This window comes from Mycteria americana, unplaced genomic scaffold (genome assembly GCF_035582795.1).
Source record: "Mycteria americana isolate JAX WOST 10 ecotype Jacksonville Zoo and Gardens unplaced genomic scaffold, USCA_MyAme_1.0 Scaffold_270, whole genome shotgun sequence".
Lineage (NCBI taxonomy): Eukaryota > Metazoa > Chordata > Aves > Ciconiiformes > Ciconiidae > Mycteria > Mycteria americana.
In genome coordinates, this window is record NW_027445610.1 from 4,996 (window position 1) to 23,482 (window position 18,487).

The 18,487-nt window shown below is 72.0% G+C and overlaps 2 protein-coding genes across 3 annotated transcripts; one reads left to right on the forward strand and one right to left on the reverse strand.

Annotated features, from left to right (window-relative positions):
- Positions 1-1,088: 1,088 nt before the first annotated feature.
- On the forward strand, positions 1,089-6,651 carry EMP3 (epithelial membrane protein 3 (MAM blood group)). 2 transcript variants are annotated; one of them, XM_075489684.1, is made up of 5 exons: positions 1,089-1,177; positions 1,292-1,377; positions 2,984-3,086; positions 5,047-5,187; positions 6,240-6,651. In XM_075489684.1, the coding sequence occupies exons 2-5, from the start codon at positions 1,300-1,302 to the stop codon at positions 6,392-6,394; spliced, it is 477 nt and encodes a 158-aa protein (XP_075345799.1). In that variant the 5' UTR covers positions 1,089-1,177; positions 1,292-1,299; the 3' UTR covers positions 6,395-6,651. The 2 variants fall into 2 exon arrangements, with proteins under 2 accessions (XP_075345799.1, XP_075345798.1); XM_075489683.1 differs by having other exon boundaries at positions 5,127-5,187.
- A 2,048-nt stretch (positions 6,652-8,699) lies between these two features.
- On the reverse strand, positions 8,700-18,059 carry TMEM143 (transmembrane protein 143; the record flags this gene model as incomplete). The annotated part of the gene is made up of 4 exons (XM_075489685.1): positions 8,700-8,851; positions 10,312-10,477; positions 13,420-13,699; positions 17,929-18,059. Coding segments are annotated over 4 exons (729 nt in total), but the record flags the coding sequence as incomplete, so codon positions are not given.
- Positions 18,060-18,487: the final 428 nt, after the last annotated feature.

The following is an 18,487-nucleotide window of genomic DNA, read 5'->3' on the forward strand; positions in this document are numbered from 1 at the left end:
GCCCCCCCCGAGACCCCCAAGTGCCCCCCAAGGGCCTCCTCAGCCCCCCCAAGTGCCCCCCCGAGCCCCCCAAAGTGCCCCCACAGCCCCACAGCTGCCCCACAAGGGCCCCTCTCACCCCCCAAGTGACCCCCTTCTGCCCCCCAAGTGCCCCCCGGCCCCCCCCGCCGTGGCTCCCAGACCCCCAAGTGCCCCCCCTGAGACCCCCAAGTACCCCCCAAGTGCCCCCCCAGCCCCCCCAAGTGCCCCCCATGTGCCCCCAGCCCCCTCCCCGTGGCTCCCAGCCCCCCAAGTGCCCCCCAGCCCCCCAATTCCCCCCCCCCCCCACCCTAGCGCTGATCACGTGACCCCCGCCGTTGCCATGGTGCCCGCCGCCTGGGCGGGGCGCACGCGTGGGTGGGAAGGGGCGGGGCCTCACCCGCGCCACGTGACCCACCTCGCTCCCCCTCTGTGCCCCGCCCCCCCCCCTCCCCGCGCGCATGCGCGCTGCGGCGGCGCTGGGCTGCGGTCACGTGATCCGGGGATTCCCCCCCCCCCCCCCCCGCCATGTGACACCCCCCCCCGTTGCCACGGAGACGACGGCGACGGTTGTCATGGCGACAGCGGGGGGGGGGGGGGGGGGCCTCCCCCCCTCCCCCCCTGCATCCCAGGAATCAGCCAATCAGAGGCTGGGCGGAGCCCTGGCGTGCAGCCAATCAGAGGTGAGGCGTGGCCCTGGGGTACTGGATCCCCATGGGTTTGGACCAATCAGAGAACGGGGGCAGTAGATTCCCCCCCCCCGCCCCCCTCCCCCCCCCCCAACACCCAGCCAATGGCAGCGCAGCTTGGCACTCAGGTACCAAGGGAACCGGCCAATCAGGCGCCGCCAACCTCCCTCAGCCAATCAGAGTCTGATCAGGGGGATCAAGTAGATCCCCCCCCCCCCCCCCCCCCCCCCCCCCCCGACGCAGCAGCCAATAGGCTGCGGGACCCGACGGATCCTGGGCTCGCAGCCAATCAGCAGCCAGGCTTGGGGCGGGGTGCGGGGATGGGGGAGGGGGATCCTGGGTGGGGATCTGTGGGGGAGGGGTGGGGTGGGGTGGGGTGGGGGGGAGGGGCCGGCCGCCCGGGTCCTTCCCGCGCGGGGCGGCGGCGGGGTCTAACGGTCCCGGCCCGGCGCCCCGGAAACATCCGGAAGGTGCGGGGTGGGGGTTGGGCCGGGGGGGGGGGGGGGACGTGGGGGGGAGGGGGGAAGGGGGTGGTGGGGGGAGGGGGGGTGGCGGGGGTCCGGCTCACCCCTCCCCCCCCCCAGCTCCCGCCATGAGTTTCCTCCTCTTCGCCGTCGCCGCCCTCCACGTCCTCATCCTCGTCCTCCTCTTCGTCGTCACCCTGGATAAGGTAGGAGCCACCGGGGCCCCATAGCGCGCCCCACAGCAGGGGACCCAGGTGGCTGGGACCCATAGCGCGCCCCATATGAGGGGTCCCAGGTGGCTGGGACCCATAGCGTGCCCCACGGCAGGGGACCCAGGTGGCTGGGACCCATAGCGTGCCCCATACGAGGGGACCAAGGTGGCTGGGACCCATAGCGCGCCCCATATGAGGGGACCAAGGTGGCTGGGACCCATAGCGTGCCCCACATGAGGGGACCCAGGTGGCTGGGACCCATAGCGCGCCCCATACGAGGGGACCCAGGTGGCTGGGACCCATAGCGTGCCCCACACAAGGGGACCCAGGTGGCTGGGACCCATAGCGCGCCCCATACGAGGGGACCCAGGTGGCTGGGACCCATAGTGTGCCCCACAGCAGGGGACCCAGGCGGCTGGGACCCATAGCGTGCCCCACATGAGGGGACCCAGGTGGCTGGGACCCATAGGGTGCCCCACAGCAGGGGACCCAGGCAGCTGGGACCCATAGCGTGCCCCACATGAGGGGGCCCAGGTGGCTGGGCCCCATAGGGTGCCCCACCCAGTGAATGGGACATGTTATGGGGGGGACCCAGACATGTGGGGCACCCTGGTATGGGGGACCCCGGCAGCTGGGACCCATAGAGCGCCCCACAGCAGGGGACCCAGGCATCCAGGACCCATAGCGCGCCCCACGGCAGGGGACTCATGCAGCCAGGACCCATAGCGTGCCCCACACGAGGGGACCCAGTCAGCCGGCACCCATAGGGTGCCCCACCCAGTGTATGGGTCATGTTATGGGGTGGGACCCTTGTATGGGGGACCCAGGCGGCCGGGCCCCATAGCACCCACCCCACACGAGGGGACCCAGGCATCCAGGACCCATAGCGCACCCCACACGATGGGACCCAGTCAGCTGGGACCCGTATAGGGTGCCCCACCCAGTGAATGGGACATGTTATGGGGTGGGACCCAGACATGTGGGGCACCCTGGTTTGGGGTACCAGGCGTCCGGGCCCCATGGCGCACCCCACAGCAGGGGACCCAGGCATCCAGGACCCATAGCGTGCCCCACATGATGGGACCCAGTCAGCTGGCACCCATAGCGTGCCTCACCCAGCGAATGGGACATGTTACGGGGCGGGCCCCTTGTATGGGGGACCCAGGCGGCCGGGCCCCATAGTGCGCCCCACGGCAGGGGACCCAGGCATCCAGGACCCATAGCGTGCCCCACACGAGGGGACCCAGTCAGCTGGCACCCATAGGGTGCCCCACCCAGTGTATGGGTCATGTTATGGGGTGGGACCCTTGTATGGGGGACCCAGGCGGCCGGGCCCCATAGCACCCACTCCATATGAGGGTACCCAGGCATCCAGGACCCATAGCGCACCCCACAGCAGGGGACTCATGCAGCCAGGACCCATAGCGTGCCCCACATGATGGGACCCAGTCAGCTGGGACCCATAGGGTGCCCCACCCAGCGAATGGGACATGTTACGGGGCGGGACCCTTGTATGGGGGACCCAGGCGGCCGGGCCCCATAGCGCGCCCCACGGCAGGGGACCCAGGCCCCCCCCCGTCTGTCGCGCCCCCCCCCCCAGGGCTGGTGGGTGCTGCCGGACGCGCAGAGGCTGAACCTGTGGTACGACTGCGTCTTCCAGAACAGCACCCAGAGCTGGCTCTGCGCCAGCGTCGCCCACAGCCGTGAGGAGCCGGGGGGGGGGCGTGTGGGGCAGGCGGGGGGTGTGGGGCACATGGGGGGTGTGGGGCACATGGGGGGACAGGGGGCATATGGGGGTGTGGGGCATATGGGGGTGTGGGGCACGTGGGGGGTGTGGGGCACACGGGGGGTGTGGGGCACATGGGGGGCATGTGGGGCAGGCGGGGGGTGTGGGGCACATGGGGGGTGTGGGGCACGCGGGGGTGTGGGGCACATGGGGGGACATGGGGCACATGGGGGGCGTGTGGGGCAGGCGGGGTGTGTGGGGCCCATGGGGGGGGTGGGGCACATGGGGGTGTGGGGCATGTGGCACCGATGGGGGGACATGGGATACGTGGGGCACCCATAGGGTCCACGTAGGACCCCCCCACCCATAGGTCCCCCCCAGCACCCATAGGTCCCCCCCAGAACCCATAGGGTGCACGCAGGGCCCCCGGGAGCCCCCCGGGCCCCCAGCACCCATGGGTGTCCCCCCCCCCCCACGGGGTGCACGCAGGGCCCCCGGCAGCCCCCAGCAGCCCCCTGGGCCCCTGGCACCCATAGGTCCCCCCCAGCACCCTTGGGTCTGCCACCCACCCACGGGGTGCATGTAGGGCCCCCAGCACCCATAGGTCTCCCCCAGCACCCATAGGTCCCCCCCAGCACCCATAGGGTCCCCATAGGGCCCCCAGCAGCCCCCAGCACCCATGGGTGTTGTCCCCCCCCCCAGGGGGTGCAGGCAGGGCCCCTGGCAGCCCCCAGCACCCACGGTAGCCCCCCGGGCCCCCAGCACCCATAGGTCCCCCCCAGCAACCCCGGCACCCATAGGTCCCCCGGCACCCCCAGCACCCATAGGTCCCCTCCAGCACCCATAGGTCCCCCTGGCACCCCCAGCACCCGCGGCAGCCCCCCGGCACCCCCAGCACCCATAGCTGTCCCCCCCCAGGGGGTGCAGGCAGGGCCCCCAGCAGCCATAGGTTGCATGCAGGGCCCCCGGCACACCCAGCACCCATAGGTCCCCCAGCACCCCCAGCACCCCCAGCACCCCCAGCACCCATAGGTCCCCCCCAGCACCCCCAGCACCCCCAGCACCCCCAGCACCCATAGGTCCCCCCCAGCACCCCCCGCACCCCCAGCACCCCCAGCACCCATAGGTCCCCCCCAGCACCCATAGGTCCCCAGCACCCCCGCACCCCCAGCACCCTCCGCACCCATAGGTCCCCAGCACCCATAGGTCCCCCCAGCACCCCCAGCACCCATAGGTCCCCCCCAGCACCCCCCGCACCCCCAGCACCCATAGGTCCCCCCCAGCACCCATAGGTCCCCAGCACCCCCGCACCCCCAGCACCCTCCGCACCCATAGGTCCCCAGCACCCATAGGTCCCCCCAGCACCCCCAGCACCCATAGGTCCTCCCCAGCACCCATAGGTCCCCCAGCACCCATAGGTCCCCAGCACCCCCAGCACCCCCAGCACCCCCCGCACCCCCAGCACCCATAGGTCCCCCAGCACCCATAGGTCCCCAGCACCCCCAGCACCCATAGGTCCCCCAGCACCCATAGGTCCTCCCAGCACCCCCAGCACCCGCAGCACCCATAGGTCCCCCCCAGCACCCATAGGTCCCCCAGCACCCCCAGCACCCCCAGCACCCATAGGTCCCCCAGCACCCATAGGTCCCCCCCAGCACCCCCAGCACCCCCAGCACCCCCAGCACCCATAGGTCCCCCAGCACCCATAGGTCCCCCCCAGCACCCCCAGCACCCCCAGCACCCATAGGTCCCCCCCAGCACCCATAGGTCCCCCCCAGCACCCCCAGCACCCCCAGCACCCCCAGCACCCATAGGTCCCCCCCAGCACCCCCAGCACCCATAGCTCCCCAGCACCCCCGCACCCCCCGCACCCCCGCACCCAGCCCCGGCAGCGGCGGCCCGGGGGGGTGGGGGCGCGGTGCTGACGCCCCCCCCAGCGGGGCTGCGGGCGGCGCGGGGGCTGCTGCTGGGGGCCGCGCTGCTCTCGGCCGCCGCCTTCGGCCTCTTCCTCTGGCAGCTGCAGGCGGGGCCCCGCGGGCGACGCTTCGCCGCCTCGGCCGGCGCCCAGCTGCTGGCGGGTGAGGGGCCGCGCCGCCGGAGCGGGCACCCCCCCCCACCCCCGGGTGCCCCCCGGACCCCCGGGTGCCCCCCCCACACCCCCCCACACCCCCGGGTGCCCCCCGGACCCCTGGGTGCCCACCCACACCCCTGGGTCCCCCCACACACCCCCGGGTGCCCCCCCACACCCCCGGGTGTCCCCCGGACCCCTGGGTGCCCACCCAAACCCTTGGGTCCCCCCCCAAACTCCTGGGTCTCCCCACCCCCGGGTGCCCCCCACCCACACCCCCGGGTGCCCCCCCAACCCCTGGGTGCCCACCCAAACCCTTGGGTCCCCCCCAAACTCCTGGGTCTCCCCACCCCCGGGTGCCCCCCACCCACACCCCCGGGTGCCCCCCCAACCCCTGGGTGCTCCCCAAACCCCTGGGTGCCCACCCAAATCCCTGGGTCCCCACCCACACCCCCGGGTGCCCCCCGAACCCCCGGGTGCCCCCCGAACCCCTGGGTCCCCACCCAAATCCCTGGGTCCCCACCCACACCCCTGGGTGCCCCCCACCCCCCTGGGTGCCCCCCAAATCCCTGGGTCCCCACCCAAATCCCTGGGTCCCCACCCACCCCCCTGGGTGCCCCCCCCACACCCCTCCACACCCCCGGGTGCCCCCCGGACCCCTGGGTGCTCCCCAAATCCCTGGGTGCCCCCCACACCCCTGGGTGCCCCCCCAAACTCCTGGGTGCTTCCCCAAATCCCTGGGTGCTCCCCAAACCCTTGGGTCCCCCCCCAAACCCCTGGGTGCCCCCTCACACCCCCCCCACACCCCCGGGTGCCCCCCCAAACCCTTGGGTGCTCCCCAAACTCCTGGGTCTCCCCACCCCTGGGTGCTCCCCCACACCCCTGGGTGCCCCCAAACCCCTGGGTGCTCCCCCACACCCCTGGGTCTCCCCACCCCTGGGTGCTCCCAAACCCCCGGCCCCCCCCCAGACCCCTCCCCCCCCCTCGGGTCCCCCCCTCCCCCCCCCCAGCACCCCCGGGTGCCCCGGCCCCGCCCCGCGCTGAGGCTGGGCGTGGCCGCAGGGCTGGCGGTGCTGGCGGGGGCGGGGCTGTACGCGGCGCAGGGGGGGCACCCGCCCGGTGGCCACTTTGGCCACTGCTTCGTCCTGGCCTGGCTCTGCGGCCCCCTGGCCCTGGCCAGCGGCGTCACCTACGGCTACCTGCGCAAGAAGGAGTGACCCCGCCCCGCCCCGCCCTGCCCCGCCCCGCCGGGACCGCGCCCCAACCGCCGCCGGGGCCGGTGATGTCAGCGACGGGGCCGCGTGGCCACTGACGCCGCCGGCGGCACCGATGTGGCCGGTGACATCACCAATGGCATCAGCACGGCCGTGACATCACCCACGGGGCTGTGTGGCCAGTGACATCACCAATGGCAACAATGTGGCCAGTGACATCAGCAATGGCATCAGCACGGCCGGTGACATCACCAAGGGGGCTGTGTGGCCAATGACATCAGCACGGCCAGTGACATCACCAACGGGGCTGTGTGGCCAATGACATCACCAGTGGCAACAATGTGGCCAGTGACATCAACAACAAGACCAGCGTGGCCAATGACATCACCAGTGGCATCAGCACGGCCGGTGACATCACCAACAGGGCTGTGTGGCCAGTGACATCACCAATGGCAACAATGTGGCCAGTGACATCACCAACAGGGCCGCATGGCCAATGACATCACCAACGGCACCAACGTGACCAATGACATCAACATCAAGACCCGCGCGGCCAATGACATCAGCGATAGCATCAGCACGGCCAGTGACGTCAACAACAAGACCAGCGTGGCCAATGACATCACCAGCAGCAACAACGTGGCCAATGACATCACCAAAAGGGCTCTCATGGCCAATGACATCACCAGCGGCAACAATGTGGCCAGTGACATCACTGACGGGGCCAAGTGGCCAATGACATCACCAGCGGCACCAGCAGAGCCAATGACATCACCAACAGGGCCGCGTGGCCAATGACATCACCAGCGGCACCAGCGTGGCCAATGACATCACCAACAGGGCCGCGTGGCCAATGACATCATCAACGCCATCACCGGTGGCACCAGCACGGCCGGTGACATCACCAGCGCCACCAGCGTGGTCAGTGAGATCATCAATGACATCACCCGTGCCACCAACGCAGCCAACGGCATCACCAACACGGCCGATGATGTCACCGACGGCACCAGCGTGGCCAACAGCGTCACCGATGACACCGGCGCAGCCGATGACATCACCAACGGCATCGACAAAGCCCCCGACGCCGTCGCCAGCGCCCAGCCAGGGCCCTGCCCTGCCCCGCCCCCCCCAATGACATCATCACAGCGCAGGCGTGACAGCCCAGCGGCCGTGACGTCACCGCTCGGCTGTGATGTCACCCCGGGGGCGTGACTGCAGCTTGACATCACCCCGGTGGGGCTGTGATGTCACCCTGGCCTGGCTGTGATGTCACCCCGGTGGGGCTGTGATGTCACCTTGCTCTGGTTGTGATGTCACCCTGGTGGGGCCGTGATGTCACCCTGGCCTGGTTGTGATGTCACCCCAGCAGGGCTGTGATGTCACCTTGCTCTGGTTGTGATGTCACCCCGGTGGGGCCGTGATGTCGCCCTGCCCCGGTTGTGATGTCACCCTGTGCTGCGCAGCGCCCCCCGCAGGGGATGACGTCAAGGGCCGCGCGTGACGTCATCACCTGGTCCCCACCCCCGCTTGGAGGAATAAAAGCCGGATCCTCAAGGCATTGTGGGTAACGGGGGGGTGACGTCACGGGGGAGCCCCGGGGCATTGTGGGTAATGGAGGGGGATGACGTCATGGGGAGCCCCGGGGCATTGTGGGTAACGGGGGGGGGGGGGGTGATGATGTCATGGGGGAGCCCCGGGGCATTGTGGGTAATGGGGGGGGGGGTGTGTGTGATGATGTCATGGGGGAGCCCCGGGGCATTGTGGGTACCGGAAGCAGAGTCGGGCTGTGGCTGCGCCCCCGCTTTATTCCCCTCCCCCCCCCCCCCCTGCCCAGGCCCCCCCCGGGCTCCGGGGGTTCCGGGGTCCCCCCCCCCCCCCCCAGGGCCAAGACCCCCAGACGGGTCAGGAGGTTTTGGGGTGCCCCCCCCAGGCCCCCCCAGGCCCCCCCAGGCCCCCCAGGCCTCCCCAGGCCCCCACAGGCCCCACAGGCCCCACAGGCCCCCGCAGGCCCCGCAGGCCCCCACGGGCCTCCCCAGGCCCCCCAGGCTCCCCCAGGCCCCGCAGGCCCCACAGGCCCCACAGGCCCCCCAGGCCCCCCAGGCTCCCCCAGGCCCCGCAGGCCCCACCAGGCCCCGCAGGCCCCACAGGCCCCCCCAGGCCCCCTCAGGCCCCCCAGGCCCCCCAGGCCCCCCAGGCCCCAGGCCGGCTCCAGGGCTCTCGGGGTCCCAGGCCTGGGCCCTCCCTCCAGACCCCCCCCCCCCCCCCCCCAGGCTCCGGGGGTCTCGGGGTCCGTGTCCCCCCCCGGGGCTCAGGGGGTCTCGGGGTCCCCCCCCAGCCCGCGCAGGCGCTGGCAGGCCCGGCGGGCGGGGAAGGCCAGGGGGAGGCCGAAGCGGCCCCGCAGCCAGGCCTCCACCTCCGCCTGCAGCCGGGCCTCGGCCTCCGCCGCCGGCACCGCGGGGCCTGCGGGGAGCGGACGGGAAGGGAAGGGGGGGGGCCGGGGGGGGCCGCCACCCCTCCCCCCCCCCCCCCCCCCACAGCCCCCCCCCGTGTGTGCCCCACATCCCCCTGTCCCCACCCCCCCCGTGTCCCCATGTCCCCCCCATGTCCCCCACGTCCCCCCCACATCCCCATCTCCCCCCCGTGTGTCCCCCCCGTGTCCCTCCCTGTCCCCCCCGTTTCCCCCCGTGTCCCCCCACGTCCCCCCCACATCCCCATCTCCCCCCCATGTGTCCCCCCCGTGTCCCTCCCTGTCCCCCCATGTCCCCAACACTCCCCTGTGCCCCCCTGTCCCCCCACGTCCCCCCACATCCTCACGTCCCCCCTGTCCCCCGTCCCCTCCACGTCCCCCCATCCCCGCTGTCCCCCCCGTCCCCCCGTGTCCCCCCACATCCCCATGTCCCCCCTTTTCTCCCTGTCCCCCCATGTCCCCATCTCCCCCCATGCCCCCCATGCCCCCCGTCCCCCCGTCCCCCCATGTCCCCATCTCCCCCCATGTCCCCCCCGTCCCACCCTGTCCCCCCACATCCCCATGTCCCCCCTTTTCTCCCTGTCCCCCCTCGTCCCCATCTCCCGCCATGTCCCCCCTGCCCCACATCCCCCCATGTCCCCCCCGTCCCCCCCATCCCCCCATGTCCCCATCTCCCCCCCCACCCCCACTGTCCCCACATCCCCATCTCCCCCCACATCCCCCCATCCCCCCACGTCCCCCATGTCCCCCCCATGTCCCCATCTCCCCCCATGTCCTCCCCGTCCCCCCCTGTCCCCCCACATCCCCATCTCCCCCCCCGCCCCCACTGTCCCCACATCCCCATCTCCCCCCACATCCCCCCTGTCCCCATCTCCCCCCATGTCCCCCCCCATCCCCCCGTCCCCCCACATCCCCCATGTCCCCATCTCCCCCCCTGCCCCCCCGTTCCCCCCTGTCCCCCCACATCCCCATGTCCCCCCTGCCCCCCGTCCCCCCTGTCCCCCCATGTCCCCATCTCCCCCCCCTCCCCCGTCCCCCCCATCCCCACATCCCCATCTCCCCCCACATCCCCCCATCCCCCCATCCCCCCACGTCCCCCATGTCCCCATCTCCCCCCATGTCCCCCCCGTCCCCATCTCCCCCCCCACCCCCACTGTCCCCACATCCCCATCTCCCCCCACATCCCCCCCGTCCCCATCTCCCCCCACGTCCCCATCTCCCCCCCCGCCCCCGCTGTCCCCACATCCCCATCTCCCCCCACATCCCCCCCGTCCCCATCTCCCCCCACGTCCCCCCCGTCCCCCCCCGTCCCTCCATGTCCCCATCTCCCCCCCCGCCCCCGCTGTCCCCACATCCCCATCTCTCCCCACATCCCCCCATCCCCCCGTCCCCCCCCGTCCCCCCCCGTCCCCATCTCCCCCCCCGCCCCCCACCCCCCCGTCCCGGTCCGCACCCCGGCAGCGGGGCAGGAAGGTGTGCGCCAGCAGAGCCTCCTTGGCGGCCTCGTCCTGCGCCCGCCGCGTCAGCGCCGCCACCAGCTCCCCGTGCTGCGCCGTGCCGCGACGGTACCGGCTGCGGGCCAGCTCCAGCGCCGCCGCCTCCCGCCGCCGCGCGAAGGCCTGCGGGCACGCGGCACCTCGTGGCACCTCGCACGGGCCTCGCACGGGCCTCGCACGGCGTCACGTGCACCTCACACGGGCCTCGCACGGCCTCGCACGGACCTCACACCACCTCGCACGGCCTCACACAGGCCTTGCATGGCATCACGTGCACCTCGCACGGCCTCGCACGGCGTCACGTGCGCCTCACACGGCCTCGCACGGGCCTCGCACGGCGTCACGTGCACCTCGCACCGCCTCGCACGGACCTCACACCTCCTCGCACGGACCTCACACCTCCTCACACCACCTCGCACGGCCTCACACAGGCCTTGCATGGCATCACGTGCGCCTTGCACGGCCTCGCATGGCCTCACGTGCACCTTGCACCGCCTCGCATGGGCCTTGCACGGCCTCACGTGCACCTCGCACCGCCTCGCACGGGCCTCGCACGGCCTCGCATGGACCTCACACCTCCTCGCACGGACCTCACACCTCCTCACACCACCTCGCACGGCCTCACACAGGCCTTGCATGGCGTCACGTGCACCTTGCACGGCCTCGCACGGACCTCACACGGCCTCGCACGGCCTCGCATGGCATCACGTGCGCCTTGCACGGCCTTGTATGGCTTCACGTGCACCTCACATGGCCTCGCACGGGCCTCGCACGGCGTCACGTGCACCTCACACGGCCTCGCATGGCCTCGCGTGCACCTCGCACCGCCTCGCACGGGCCTCGCACGGCCTCGCACGGACCTCACACCACCTCGCACGGCCTCACACAGGCCTTGAATGGCATCACGTGCACCTTGCACGGCCTTGCACGGGCCTCGCACGGCCTTGCACGGCCTCGCATGGCATCACGTGCGCCTCACACGGCCTCGCACGGGCCTCACACGGCATCACGTGCGCCTTGCACGGCCTTGTATGGCTTCACGTGCACCTCGCACCGCCTCGCACGGGCCTCGCACAGCGTCACGTGCGCCTCACACGGCCTCGCACGGCCTCGCGTGCACCTTGCACGGCCTTGTATGGCTTCACGTGCACCTTGCACCGCCTCGCACAGGCCTCACACAGCCTCGCACGGTGTCATGTGCACCTTGCACCGCCTCGCACGGGCCTCGCACGGCCTCGCATGGCATCACGTGTGCCTCACACGGCCTCGCACGGGCCTCGCACGGCCTCACGTGCGCCTTGCACGGCCTCACACGGCCTCGCACGGGCCTCGCACGGCGTCACGTGCGCCTCGCACGGCCTCGCATGGCCTCACGTGCACCTCGCACCGCCTCGCACGGACCTCACACAGGCCTTGCATGGCGTCACGTGCACCTCGCACGGCCTCACACAGGCCTTGCATGGCGTCACGTGCACCTTGCACGGCCTCACACGGACCTCACACTGCCTCGCACGGCCTCGCATGGCATCACGTGCGCCTTGCACGGCCTTGTATGGCTTCACGTGCACCTCGCACCGCCTCGCACGGGCCTCGCACAGCCTCGCACGGCGTCACGTGCGCCTCACACGGCCTTGCGTGGGCCTTGAATGGCATCACGTGCACCTTGCACGGCCTCGCACGGGCCTCGCACGGCCTCGCATGGCATCACGTGTGCCTCACACGGCCTCGCACGGCCTCGCACGGCATCACATGCACCTTGCACGGCCTTGTATGGCTTCACGTGCACCTCGCACCGCCTCGCACGGGCCTCGCACGGCCTCGCACGGCATCATGTGCACCTTGCACGGCCTAGTATGGCTTCACATGCACCTCGCACGGCCTCGCACGGCCTCACACGGCCTCGCACGGGCCTCGCACGGCATCACGTGCGCCTCACACCGCCTCGCACCGCCTTGCACGGGCCTCGCATGGCGTCATGTGCGCCTCGCACGGCCTCGCACGGCCCTCACACCCGCCTTGCACGGCCTCGCGCGGCATCACGTGCACCTTGCACCGCCTCACACGGGCCTCGCACGGCGTCACGTGCGCCTTGCATGGCCTTGTATGGCTTCACGTGCACCTCACACTGTCTTGCACGGGCCTCGCACGGCCTCGCACAGGCCTTGCATGGCGTCACGTGCACCTCACATGGCCTCGCATGGGCCTCGCATGGCCTCACGTGCACCTTGCACGGCCTCACACGGCCTCACACGGGCCTCGCATGGCGTCACGTGCGCCTCACACCGCCTCGCACCGCCTTGCACGGGCCTCGCACGGCCTCACGTGTGCCTCACATGGCCTCGCGCCGCTTCACATGGCCTCACATGCACCTCACATGGCCTCGCACGGGCCTCGCACGGCCTCACATGGCCTCACACACACCTTGCACGGCCTTGCACGGCTTCATGTGCGCCTCGCACGGCCTCGCACGGCGTCACGTGTGCCTCACATGGCCTCACACGGCCTCGCACGGCCTCACATGGCCTCACACACACCTTGCACGGCCTTGCACGGCTTCATGTGCGCCTCACACGGCCTCGCACGGCCTCACATGGCCTCACGTGCACCTTGCACGGCCTCGCACGGCCTCGCACGGTGTCACGTGCGCCTCACACGGCCTCGCCAGGGCCTCGCATGGCCTCACGTGCACCTTGCACGGCCTTGTATGGCTTCACGTGCACCTCGCACCGCCTCGCACGGGCCTCGCACGGCCTCACGGGCACCTCGCACAGCTTTGCCTGAGCCTCGCACGGCTTCATGCACCCCCGCACGGCCCTCGCACGATGGCCCCCCCCGTGCCCCCATCCACCCCATCCCCCAAACTCTTGGGTCCCCCCCCAAACCCCTGTGGCCCCCAACCCCTGCCCCCCCCCACCCCTGTGGCCCCCAAACCCCTGTGCCCCCCAACCCGTCTCCCCCCCCACCCCCTGTCTCCCCCCCCAACCCCCTGTGCCCCCCAACCCCCTGTGCCCCCCCCCCACCCCCCGTCTCCCCCCCCAACCCCTGGGTGTCCCCCCCCCCCTCACCTTGGCTCCCCGGAAGGCGACGAGGGCCCCCAGGCCGAGGAGGAGGGCGGTGGCCCCCACCTTGAGGTCGGCCATGAGCCCCAGCCCCAGGTTGAGGAAGAGGAGGGAGCCCCAGGCCGCCAGCCCCAGGTGCAGGCGGGCGCGGGTCAGCCCGGGGGTCCGCACCCGCCCGCGCCCCAACAGCAGCTCCAGGGCCTCCAGCGGAACCTCCCGGAAGGCCGCCAGCTCCAGCCCCGCGCCCCGCGGCCGGGCCACCACCACCACCCGGCGGAAGTACCGCCTGCGAGGGGACACCCCCCGATGGCACCCCCAAACTCGGGGAGCCCCCCAAGGGCCCGGGCCCTGAGCCCCGGCACCCCAAAACATGGCGCGTCCAAGCCCCAGCACCCCCAAACCTTGGCACCCTGCACCCCAAACCCCAGCACCCCCAAAGCCCAGCACCCCAGAAACTGGTGTCCCCAAAGCCCAGCACCCCAAAGCCCAGCACATGGCACCCCCAAACTCGGGGACCCCCCAAGGGCCCGGGCCCTGAGCCCCGGCACCCCAAAACATGGCGCGTCCGAGGCCTGGCATCCCCAAGGGCCAGCACCCCCAAGGGTCAGCACCCCCAAACCTTGGCACCCTTGCACCCCAAAGCCCAGCACCCCAGAACCTGGTGTCCCCAAACCCCAGCACCCCAAAGCCCAGCACCCCAAAGCCCAGCACATGGCACCCCAAAATTCGGGGAGCCCCCCAAGACCCCAATCCCTGAGCCCCGGCACCCCAAAACATGGCACATCCAAGCCCCAGCACCCCCAAACCTTGGCACCCTGCACCCCAAACCCCAGCACCCCCAAAGCCCAGCACCCCAGAACCTGGTGTCCCCAAAGCCCAGCACCCCAAAGCCCAGCACATGGCACCCCCAAACTCGGGGACCCCCCAAGGGCCCGGGCCCTGAGCCCCGGCACCCCAAAACATGGCGCGTCCGAGGCCCGGCGTCCCCAAGGGCCAGCACCCCAATATCCCGAACCCCAGCACCCCAGAACCTGGTGTCCCCAAACCCCAGCACCCCAAAGCCCAGCACATGGCACCCCAAAAGTTGGGGAGCCCCCCAAGACCCCGGTCCCTGAGCCCCGGCACCCCAAAACATGGCACGTCCAAGCCCCGGCGTCCCCAAGGGCCAGCACCCCCAAACCTTGGCACCCTGCACCCCAAAGCCCAGCACCCCCAAAGCCCAGCACATGGCACCCCAAAACTCGGGGAGCCCCCCAAGAGCCTGATCCCTGAGCCCCGGCACCCCAAAACATGGCACGTCCGAGGCCCGGCGTCCCCAAGGGCCAGCACCCCAATATCCCAAACCCCAGCACCCCAGAACCTGGTGTCCCCAAAGCCCAGCACATGGCACCCCAAAACTTGGGGACCCCCTAAAGACCCCGGTTCCTGAGCCCCGGCACCCCAAAACATGGCACGTCCGAGCCCCGGCGTCCCCAAGGGCCAGCACCCCAATATCCCAAACCCCAGCACCCCAGAAACTGGTGTCCCCAAAGCCCAGCACCCCAAAGCCCAGCACATGGCACCCCAAAACTTGGGGACCCCCCCAAGACCCTGGTCCCTGAGCCCCGGCACCCCAAAACATGGCACGTCCAAGGCCCGGTGTCCCCAAGGGTCAGCACCCCCAAACCTTGGCACCCCAGAACCTGGTGTCCCCAAAGCCCAGCACCCCAAAGCCCAGCACATGGCACCCCAAAATTCGGGGAGCCCCCCAAGACCCCGATCCCTGAGCCCCGGCACCCCAAAACATGGCACGTCCAAGCCCCAGCACCCCCAAACCTTGGCACCCTGCACCCCAAAGCCCAGCACCCCCAAAGCCCAGCACCCCAGAAACTGGTGTCCCCAAAGCCCAGCACCCCAAAGCCCAGCACATGGCACCCCCAAACTCGGGGAGCCCCCCAAGGGCCCGGGCCCTGAGCCCCGGCACCCCAAAACATGGCGCGTCCGAGGCCCGGCGTCCCCAAGGGTCAGCACCCCAATATCCCGAACCCCAGCACCCCAGAAACTGGTGTCCCCAAACCCCAGCACCCCAAAGCCCAGCACCCCCAAAGCCCAGCACATGGCACCCCCAAACTCGGGGACCCCCCCAAGACCCCGGTCCCTGAGCCCCGGCACCCCAAAACATGGCACGCCCAAGCCCCAGCACCCCCAAGGGTCAGCACCCCAATATCCCGAACCCCAGCACCCCAGAACCTGGTGTCCCCAAAGCCCAGCACCCCAAACCCCAGCACATGGCACCCCCAAACTCGGGGACCCCCCAAGGGCCCGGGCCCTGAGCCCCGGCACCCCAAAACATGGCGCGTCCGAGCCCCGGCGTCCCCAAGGGCCAGCACCCCCAAGGGTCAGCACCCCCAAACCTTGGCACCCTTGCACCCCAAAGCCCAGCACCCCAGAACCTGGTGTCCCCAAACCCCAGCACCCCAAAGCCCAGCACCCCAAAGCCCAGCACATGGCACCCCCAAACTCGGGGACCCCCCCAAGACCCTGGTTCCTGAGCCCCGGCACCCCAAAACATGGCACGTCCAAGCCCCAGCACCCCCGAACCCCAGCACCCCCAAACCCCAGCACCCCAGAACCTGGTGTCCCCAAAGCCCAGCACCCCAAAGCCCAGCACATGGCACCCCCAAACTCGGGGACCCCCCAAGGGCCCGGGCCCTGAGCCCCGGCACCCCAAAACATGGCACGTCCAAGGCCCGGCGTCCCCAAGGGTCAGCACCCCAATATCCCGAACCCCAGCACCCCAGAACCTGGTGTCCCCAAACCTCAGCACCCCAAAGCCCAGCACCCCAAAGCCCAGAACATGGCACCCCCAAACTCGGGGACCCCCCCAAGACCCTGGTTCCTGAGCCCCGGCACCCCAAAACATGGCACGTCCAAGCCCCAGCACCCCCAAGGGCCAGCACCCCCAAACCTTGGCACCCCAGAACCTGGTGTCCCCAAAGCCCAGCACCCCCAAAGCCCAGCACATGGCACCCCCAAACTCGGGGAGCCCCCCAAGACCCCGGTCCCTGAGCCCCGGCACCCCCAGACCCCGGCACCCCCAGACCCCCACACCCGGAGCCCCCAACCCCCCGCACCCCCCCCTTACGGGGCTCAGCCCCCCCATGGGCCCCCCCCATTTGGCCCCCCCCCCCCCTAAAGGCCCCCCCTCCATGCCCCCCCCCCCATTTTGGGGCCCAGCCCCCCAAGGCCCCCCCCCCCACACCCCAATTTGGGGCCCACCCCCTAAGGGACCCCCAGCCCCATGGGGCCCCCCCTATGGGCACCCCCACTATGCCCCCCCCCCCAGTTTGGGGCCCACTCCCCCCAGGACCCCCAGCCCCATGGCCCCCCCCATGCCCCCCCCCCATTTTGGGGCCCACCCCCATAAAGGCCCCCCCACCCCCATACCCCCCCCAGCCCCCCCAATTTGGGGCCCACCCCCCTAGGGAACCCCCAGCCCCATGGCCCCCCCCCCATGGGCACCCCCACTATGCCCCCCCGTGCCCCCCCAATTTGGGGCCCAGCCCCCCCCCAGTTTGGGGCCCACCCCCATAAAGGCCCCCCCAGCCCCATGCCCCCCCCCAATTTGGGGCCCATCCCCCCCCAGCCCCCCCCAGTTTGGGGCCCACCCCCATAAAGGCCCCCCCAGCCCCATGGCCCCCCCCAATTTGGGGCCCATCCCCCCCCATGCCCCCCCAGTTCGGGGCCCAGCCCCCCCCATGCCCCCCCCAGTTTGGGGCCCACCCCCATAAGGCCCCCCCAGCCCCATGGCCCCCCCCCCAATTTGGGGCCCAGCCCCCCCCGTCCCCCCCCCCATTTGGGGCCCACCCCCCTAGGGAACCCCCAGCCCCATGGCCCCCCCCATGGGCACCCCCACTATGCCCCCCCGTGCCCCCCCAATTTGGGGCCCAGCCCCCCCCATGCCCCCCCCCAATTTGGGGCCCATCCCCCCCATGCCCCCCCCAGTTCGGGGCCCACCCCCATAAAGGCCCCCCCAGCCCCATGGCCCCCCCAATTTGGGGCCCAGCCCCCCCCCCGTGCCCCCCCCAGTTCGGGGCCCAGCCCCCCCCATCCCCCCCCCCAGTTTGGGGCCCACCCCCATAAAGGCCCCCCCAGCCCATGCCCCCCCAGTTCGGGGCCAGCCCCCCCCAGCCCCCCCCAGTTCGAGGCCCACCCCCATAAAGGCCCCCCCAGCCCCATGCCCCCCCCCAATTTGGGGCCCATCCCCCCCAGCCCCCCCCAGTTTGGGGCCCACCCCCATAAAGGCCCCCCCAGCCCCATGGCCCCCCCAGTTCGGGGCCCATCCCCCCCCAGCCCCCCCCAGTTTGGGGCCCAGCCCCCCCATGCCCCCCCCAGTTCGGGGCCCAGCCCCCCCCAGCCCCCCCCCCAGTTTGGGGCCCACCCCCATAAAGGCCCCCCCAGCCCCCCCCGTGCCCCCCCCAATTTGGGGCCCATCCTCCCCCATGCCCCCCCAGTTCGGGGCCCAGCCCCACTGGCCTGTGGGGGGCCGGGGGGGGGCGGCCGTAGGGCCAGCGCCGGGGGGCCGGGGGGGGGCCGGGCAGGGGCCCCACCCGCTGCCCCAGCGCCCAGAACTGGATCTCCTCGTACTCCTCCAGCCGCACCGAGACCTGGGGGCGGGGCCGGGATGGGGGCGGGGCCGGGGGGGCGGGGGGGGAGGGGGGGGCTGGGGGGGCTGGGGGGGGGCTGGGGGGGGGATGGGGCGGGGCTATGGGGGGGCTATAGGGGGGCATGGGGGATGGGGGGGGCTGTGGGGGGGATGGGGCGGGGCTATGGGGGGGCTATAGGGGGGCATGGGGGAATGGGGGGGACATGGGGGGATGGGGGGGATGGGAGGAGCTATGGGGGGGCTATGGGGGGGCTATGGGGGGGATGGGGGGGGGCATGGGGGGGGCTATAGGGGGCCATGGGGGGGATGGGGGGGACATGGGGGGGCTGTGGGGAGGATGGGGGGGATGGGAGGAGCTATGGGGGGGCTATGGGGGACCTATGGGGGGGATGGGGGGGGCATGGGGGGGGATGGGGGGGGGATGGGGGG